General features: G+C 55.8%; 1 protein-coding gene across 1 annotated transcript; it reads left to right on the top strand.

The window, feature by feature from the left end:
* The first annotated feature begins 1,759 nt into the window (after positions 1-1,759).
* Positions 1,760-7,706, top strand: TMEM256 (transmembrane protein 256). The gene is made up of 4 exons (XM_073572910.1): positions 1,760-1,913; positions 6,231-6,268; positions 7,267-7,347; positions 7,488-7,706. Exons 1-4 carry the CDS (start codon positions 1,823-1,825, stop codon positions 7,629-7,631), a joined length of 354 nt encoding a protein of 117 aa, XP_073429011.1. The 5' UTR covers positions 1,760-1,822; the 3' UTR covers positions 7,632-7,706.
* The last annotated feature ends 597 nt before the right edge of the window (positions 7,707-8,303 follow it).

Here is an 8,303-nt window from a genome sequence, read left to right as displayed (position 1 = left end):
CTCCATCACCCCGTTCCCCTCCTGTCGTCTCTTCCCCGTCACTCCTCCATCACCAAGTTCCCCTCCTGTCGTCTCTTCCCCGTCACTCCTCCATCAGCCCGTTCCCCTCCTGTCGTCTCTTCCCCGTCACTCCTCCATCACCCCGTTTCCCTCCTGTCGTCTCTTCCCCGTCACTCCTCCATCACCAAGTTCCCCTCCTGTCGTCTCTTCCCCGTCACTCCTCCATCACCACGTTTCCCTCCTGTCGTCTCTTCCCCGTCACTCCTCCATCACCAAGTTCCCCTCCTGTCGTCTCTTCCCCGTCACTCCTCCATCACCCCGTTTCCCTCCTGTCGTCTCTTCCCCGTCACTCCTCCATCACCCCGTTTCCCTCCTGTCGTCTCTTCCCCGTCACTCCTCCATCACCAAGTTCCCCTCCTGTCGTCTCTTCCCCGTCACTCCTCCATCACCAAGTTCCCCTCCTGTCGTCTCTTCCCCGTCACTCCTCCATCACCCCGTTTCCCTCCTGTCGTCTCTTCCCCGTCACTCCTCCATCACCCCGTTCCCCTCCTGTCGTCTCTCCCCCATCACCCCGTTCCCCTCCTGTCGTCTCTCCTCCATCACCCCGTTTCCCTCCTGTCGTCTCTTCCCCGTCACTCCTCCATCACCCCGTTCCCCTCCTGTCGTCTCTCCCCCATCACCCTGTTCCCCTCCTGTCGTCTCTCCTCCATCACCCCGTTCCCCTTCTGTCGTCTCTTCCCCGTCACTCCTCCATCACCCCGTTCCCCTCCTGTCGTCTCTCCCCCATCACCCCGTTCCCCTTCTGTCGTCTCTTCCCCGTCACTCCTCCATCACCCCGTTCCCCTCCTGTCGTCTCTCCTCCATCACCCCGTTCCCCTCCTGTCGTCTCTCCCCCATCACCCCGTTCCCCTCCTGTCGTCTCTCCCCCATCACCCCGTTCCCCTCCTGTCATCTCTTCCCTGTCACTCCTCCATCACCCCGTTCCCCTCCTGTCGTCTCTTCCCCGTCACTCCTCCATCACCCCGTTCCCCTCCTGTCGTCTCTCCCCCATCACCCCGTTCCCCTTCTGTCGTCTCTTCCCCGTCACTCCTCCATCTCCCCGTTCCCCGTCTCTGCGGAGCGTTGCTCGCTGTCATGTATCCCTGCTCGCACCATCACAGGTCGGGATGACTTTTCCTGCACGCTGTGACCCTTCTCGGGGCGCGGATCCTGCTGCGGGCTTGTGGTGATGAGTCTTGCCCTGGAGCGGGGCGTTCCCTTCTCACCCTGCATCTATATCTGGACCACACTCAGCCAATCACCAGAAAGTATGTTATTGTGGGAGGGGCTTTATTTCAGGAGGCCACTCTCCCGCAGAATACACGACAGTGATCGGATTACGGTCACAGTCATCTACACGTGATCCCCTCACTATACCGCCCTCCAGCCTCGCACTAGACAGCTTGTACCCACACTCAGGCCTCTGCCAGCAGCGCTACATGAGGACACGTGGCCAGGAGTCGGAGAGGGCTGCAACTCAGAAAAACAGTCGGCACATTGTCCACAACAAAGATGGCGGCGAGCTGCAAACGGAAAAAAAGATTGCCACACCAAAGATGGTGGAGCCCAGCGCTCTCACTGATAGAAACAAAACCAAGGCGCCAGGAGAGCAGCCATTGGACAGCACACTAATGACGTCATTCCTACTGTGATTGACAACAATCTCAACCAATCAAACAGAAAAGCAACAGCGGAGCTAGGGGAGAGGGGCGTGGCATCGACTAGTAAAGTGTTGGAAGGCGGGGCTAGAAATCGTGTTAGGCAGCGGCCGCGGAGAAGGAATATGGCGGCAGTCGCGATGCGGAGTGTGTGGGGGAGGGTGGGGGCAGTGTCGGGGACTCTGGCGGTGACGGCGGGAGCCTACGGGGCGCACGGTAAGCGGGGCCGAGATACGGGACCACGATCCCCAAACAGCAGCAACGGCACCAAGGGGGCGCAAGTGGCTACAGCTTCCGGTCACGTGGGACCAGTATATAGTAATGTGTGTACACTGCGCCCTCTAGTGCCGGCGAGGGGAACAAGTCACCAGGGATAGAACCGCGAACGACCGCCAGAGGGAGACAGAGTGACACCAGAACAGAGAGAACGACCACCAGAGGGAGACAGAGAGACACCAGAACAGAGAGAACGACCACCAGAGGGAGACAGAGAGACACCAGCACAGAGAGAACGACCACCAGAGGGAGACAGAGAGACACCAGAACAGAGAGAACGACCACCAGAGGGAGACAGAGAGACACCAGAACAGAGAGAACGACCACCAGAGGGAGACAGAGAGACACCAGCACAGAGAGAACGACCACCAGAGGGAGACAGAGAGACACCAGAACAGAGAACGACCACCAGAGGGAGACAGAGACACCAGAACAGAGAGAACGACCACCAGAGGGAGACAGAGAGACACCAGAACAGAGAGAACGACCACCAGAGGGAGACAGAGAGACACCAGAACAGAGAGAACGACCACCAGAGGGAGACAGAGAGACACCAGCACAGAGAGAACGACCACCAGAGGGAGACAGAGAGACACCAGAACAGAGAGAACGACCACCAGAGGGAGACAGAGAGACACCAGAACAGAGAGAACGACCACCAGAGGGAGACAGAGAGACACCAGAACAGAGAGAACGACCACCAGAGGGAGACAGAGAGACACCAGAACAGAGAGAACGACCACCAGAGGGAGACAGAGTGACACCAGAACAGAGAGAACGACCACCAGAGGGAGACAGAGAGACACCAGAACAGGGAGAACGACCACCAGAGGGAGACAGAGAGACACCAGAACAGGGAGAACGACCACCAGAGGGAGACAGACACCAGAACAGAGAGAACGACCACCAGAGGGAGACAGAGAGACACCGGAACAGAGAGAACGACCACCAGAGGGAGACAGAGAGACACCGGAACAGGGAGAACGACCACCAGAGGGAGACAGAGACTCCAGCACAGAGAGAACGACCATCAGAGGGACACACAGAGACACCAGAACAGGGAGAACGACCACCAGAGGGAGACAGAGAGACACCAGAACAGAGAGAACGACCACCAGAGGGAGACAGAGAGACACCAGAACAGAGAGAACAACCACCAGAGGGAGACAGAGAGACACCAGAACAGGGAGAACGACCTCCAGAGGGAGACAGAGACACCAGAACAGAGAGAACGACCACCAGAGGGAGACAGAGAGACACCAGAACAGAGAGAACGACCACCAGAGGGAGACAGAGAGACACCAGAACAGAGAGAACGACCACCAGAGGGAGACAGAGAGACACCAGAACAGAGAGAACGACCACCAGAGGGAGACAGAGACTCCAGCACAGAGAGAACGACCATCAGAGGGAGACAGAGAGACACCAGAACAGGGAGAACGACCTCCAGAGGGAGACAGAGACACCAGAACAGAGAGAACGACCACCAGAGGGAGACAGAGAGACACCAGAACAGAGAGAACGACCACCAGAGGGAGACAGAGAGACACCAGAACAGAGAGAACGACCACCAGAGGGAGACAGAGAGACACCAGAACAGAGAGAACGACCACCAGAGGGAGACAGAGACACCAGAACAGAGAGAACGACCACCAGAGGGAGACAGAGAGACACCAGAACAGAGAGAACGACCACCAGAGGGAGACAGAGAGAACGACCACCAGAGGGAGACAAAGAGACACCAGAACAGAGAGAACGACCACCAGAGGGAGACAGAGAGACAGCAGAACAGAGAGAACGACCACCAGAGGGAGACAAAGAGACACCAGAACAGAGAGAACGACCACCAGAGGGAGACAGAGAGACAGCAGAACAGAGAGAACGACCACCAGAGGGAGACAAAGAGACACCAGAACAGAGAGAACGACCACCAGAGGGAGACAGAGAGACAGCAGAACAGAGAGAACGACCACCAGAGGGAGACAGAGACTCCAGCAGAGAGAGAACGACCACCAGAGGGAGACAGAGACTCCAGCAGAGAGAGACCGACCACCAGAGGGAGACAGAGAGACACCAGAACAGGGAGAACGACCACCAGAGGGAGACAGAGAGACACCAGAACAGGGAGAACGACCTCCAGAGGGAGACAGAGAGACACCAGAACAGAGAGAACGACCACCAGAGGGAGATAGAGACACCAGAACAGGGAGAACGACCACCAGAGGGAGACAGAGAGACACCAGAACAGGGAGAACGACCACCAGAGGGAGACAGACACCAGAACAGAGAGAACGACCACCAGAGGGAGACAGAGAGACACCGGAACAGAGAGAACGACCACCAGAGGGAGACAGAGAGACACCGGAACAGGGAGAACGACCACCAGAGGGAGACAGAGAGACAGCAGAACAGAGAGAACGACCACCAGAGGGAGACAGAGACTCCAGCACAGAGAGAACGACCATCAGAGGGACACACAGAGACACCAGAACAGGGAGAACGACCACCAGAGGGAGACAGAGAGACACCAGAACAGAGAGAACGACCACCAGAGGGAGACAGAGAGACACCAGAACAGAGAGAACGACCACCAGAGGGAGACAGAGAGACACCAGAACAGGGAGAACGACCTCCAGAGGGAGACAGAGAGACACCAGAACAGAGAGAACGACCACCAGAGGGAGACAAAGAGACACCAGAACAGAGAGAACGACCACCAGAGGGAGACAGACACCAGCACAGAGAGAACGACCACCAGAGGGTGACAGAGAGACACCAGAACAGAGAGAACGACCACCAGAGGGAGACAGAGACACCAGAACAGAGAGAACGACCACCAGAGGGAGACAGAGAGACACCAGAACAGAGAGAACGACCACCAGAGGGAGACAGAGAGACACCAGAACAGGGAGAACGACCACCAGAGGGAGACAGAGACACCAGAACAGAGAGAACTACCACCAGAGGGAGACAGACACCAGAACAGAGAGAACGACCACCAGATGGAGACAGAGACACCAGCACAGGGAGAACGACCACCAGAGGGAGACAGAGACACCAGAACAGGGAGAACGACCACCAGAGGGAGAACGACCACCAGATGGAGACAGAGACACCAGAACAGAGAGAACGACCACCAGATGGAGACAGAGACACCAGAACAGGGAGAATGACCACCCGAGGGAGAAAGAGAGACACCAGAACAGAGATAACGACCACCAGAGGGAGACAGAGAGACACCAGAACAGAGAGAACGACCACCAGATGGAGACAGAGACACCAGCACAGGGAGAACGACCACCAGAGGGAGACAGAGAGACACCAGAACAGGGAGAACGACCACCAGAGGGAGACAGACACCAGAACAGGGAGAACGACCACCAAAGGGAGACAGAGAGACACCAGAACAGAGAGAACGACCACCAGAGGGAGACAGAGCGACACCAGAACAGGGAGACCGACCACCAGAGGGAGACAGAGAGACACCAGCACAGAGAGACCGACCACCAGAGGGAGACAGAGAGACACCAGCACAGAGAGAACGACCACCAGAGGGAGACAGAGACACCAGAACAGAGAGAACGACCACCAGAGAGAGACAGAGAGACACCAGCACAGGGAGAACGACCACCAGAGGGAGACAGAGAGACACTAGAACAGGGAGAACGACCACCAGAGGGAGACAGACAGTGAGGAGGTGTAATGTGTACTGCGCTCCCTCTGGTGAGAAGGCGTAATGTGTACTGAGCTCCCTCTGGTGAGAAGGCGTAATGTGTACTGAGCTCCCTCTGGTGAGAAGGCGTAATGTGTACTGAGCTCCCTCTGGTGAGAAGGCGTAATGTGTACTGAGCTCCCTCTGGTGAATAGGTGTAATGTGTACTGAGCTCCCTCTGGTGAAGAGGCGTAATGTGTACTGCGCTCCCTCTGGTGAAGAGGCGTAATGTGTACTGCGCTCCCTCTGGTGAAGAGGCGTAATGTGTACTGCGCTCCCTCTGGTGAAGAGGCGTAATGTGTACTGCGCTCCCTCTGGTGAAGAGGCGTAATGTGTACTGCGCTCCCTCTGGTGAGAAGGCGTAATGTGTACTGCGCTCCTTCTGGTGAGAAGGCGTAATGTGTACTGCGCTCCCTCTGGTGAGGACGTGTTGTGTGTACTGTGCTCCCTCTGGTGAGGAGGTGATGTCATATGTACGGGGTATAAAGAACTGCACCCTCTTTGGTGAGGCTGTGTAATGACGGTATGTCCTCTCTGTATTTCAGGCTTCAGGCGCAGCGATCGGGATGATTATTTGAAGGAGGTGACTTCTACGTTTTTCCATCGTCTTGATTTCTTTGCTGAGACATCTGCTTGTTTTCTTTTCTTCTGTTGCTGCTGTTTTGGGGATTTCTCAGTCGTGCTTCTTTCCTTTCCCCCTTTTTCTCTCTTGTTCTGGTCTCTACAGTGTCAGCCCGTATGTCTGTGAACACCTGAGTTCTGCTGTTCTTTACTCTCTTCCTCCCTTCCCTTTCCCTCTTTCTCTTTCTTCCCTTTCCCTTCTTTTTTCCCTTCTTCAATGCGCTCCTTCCTTTCCCCGTTCTCTCCTTCACTTTCCCCTTCCTCCCTATACCTCCCTTTTCCCTCCCCTTCCTTCAATTTCTCCTTCCCTTCATTCCTTTCCTTATTTTCACTCCTTTCCTTCCCCATTCCTTGTCCTTTCCCCTTTCCTCCTTCCTTTTAATTTCCCCCTTTGCTCCTTCCTTTCCCTTTGCTCCTTCTTTTTCCTTTTCCTTTCCCCTTTCCCCTTCCCTCCATCCTTTCTTCCTGCCCTGCTTCCCACCTTCCCTTTCCCCCCCCTCATCCCTTTCACCTTCACTCAATCCCTTTCCCTCCTTCCTTTTTCCTTTCCCTCCTTCTTTTTCCTTTCCCTCCTTCTTTTTCCTTTCCCTCCTTCTTTTTCCTTTCCCTCCTTCTTTTTCCTTTCCCTCCTTCTTTTTCCTTTCCCTCCTTCTTTTTCCTTTCCCTCCTTCTTTTTCCTTTCCCTCCTTCTTTTTCCTTTCCCTCCTTCTTTTTCCTTTCCCTCCTTCTTTTTCCTTTCCCTCCTTCCTTTTTCCTTTCCCCTTCCCTCCATCCTTTCTTCCTGCCCTGCTTCCCACCTTCCCTTTCCCCCCCCTCATCCCTTTCACCTTCACTCAATCCCTTTCCCTCCTTCCCTTTCCTTTTCCTCTTCCTTCCTCCCAGTTCTGTGAATTGCTGCGCTGCAGGCAGGACTCGTGCCGCGGGACCCCCTTCCCCACTGATCTGTTTTCTCTTTTTCAGCTTTATGAGACCGGTAATCGCTATCACTTCCTCCACAGTCTGGCGTTACTGGCGGTGCCGCACTGCAGACGCCCCATGCTGGTAGGTGTAAGTCTGAGGGTCTCAGCTCCTGTCACCCTAATGCCTCCTGGGTACTAGGACCGTTGTGTGGGTGGACTCTGTGTTCCCTCTGTATGTATGTATACCGAACATTCACCACTGCTCTCTGGCTCCCCCCGCAGGCCGGATCGCTCCTTACATCTGGTATCGTTCTGTTTTGTGGCTCTTTTTATTACCATGCACTGAGCGGAGACCCCACCCTGACCAAGGCCGCCCCGTACGGGGGAACACTACTCATCCTGGGGTGGGCTGCCATGGCGCTGTGAGTGGAGCCGATCATGCACGTATGCTTATTCTGTACAGTGATGTTTTATTAAAGGCTTTTTCCTGGGAGATCAAAAGCGTCTTATGTGGGGGAGGGGAGGCGACTGATCCCTCATCTCAAGAGCTAGCACTCTAATGTCTGCACCAGGAGGTGCTGCCTCCTAGTGGCCATTCACTGTCTGGACGAAGTTGTCGTGGGGAAGAGCGAGATGTCGCCACCACCTGCCCTTGGACTGTGTAGTCCCGTCGCGGTCATGTGGGAGTCTCACCTCTATTGTTGTTGCCGTCCCTGTACCCCCACACAGTTGTCGCTGTCCTCCGTGTGTTGCTGCCGTGCCCCTGCAGTTGTCACCATCCCCCATCTTGTTGCAGTCCCTGTACTCCCACAGTTGTCACCGTCCCCCCTCTGTTGTTGCCGTCCCTGTACTCCCACAATTGTCGCCACCCCCACTGTGTTGTTGCCGTCCCTGTACACCCCCCAGTTGTCGCCTTCACCCCTCTGTTGCCATTCCTGTACCCCTCACAGTTGTTGCCTCTGCCCTTTCATGTTGCCGTCCCTGTTCTCCCACCGTTGTTGCTGCCCCCCATCTTGTTGCAATCCCTGTACCCCTCCACAGTTGTCGCCGTCCCCCCTCTGTTGTTGCCGTCCCTGTACTCCCACAGTTGTCGCCATC

The sequence above is a fragment of the Dendrobates tinctorius genome, unplaced genomic scaffold (genome assembly GCF_039654945.1).
Source record: "Dendrobates tinctorius isolate UK_male_01 unplaced genomic scaffold, ASM3965494v1 ptg000002l, whole genome shotgun sequence".
In the NCBI taxonomy this organism is placed as follows: Eukaryota; Metazoa; Chordata; class Amphibia; order Anura; family Dendrobatidae; genus Dendrobates; species Dendrobates tinctorius.
Note: the sequence above shows the minus strand (reverse complement) of the source record. Positions and strands in the feature narration are given on the sequence as shown.

Coding starts and splice junctions, on each gene's coding strand:
- TMEM256 (XM_073572910.1), top strand. CDS start 1,823: ATGGCGGCAGTCGCGATGCGGAGTGTGTGGGGGAGGGTGGGGGCAGTG. Junction 6,269..7,266: donor GGGATGATTATTTGAAGGAG/GTGACTTCTACG, acceptor TCTCTTTTTCAG/CTTTATGAGACCGGTAATCG. Junction 7,348..7,487: donor ACTGCAGACGCCCCATGCTG/GTAGGTGTAAGT, acceptor CTCCCCCCGCAG/GCCGGATCGCTCCTTACATC.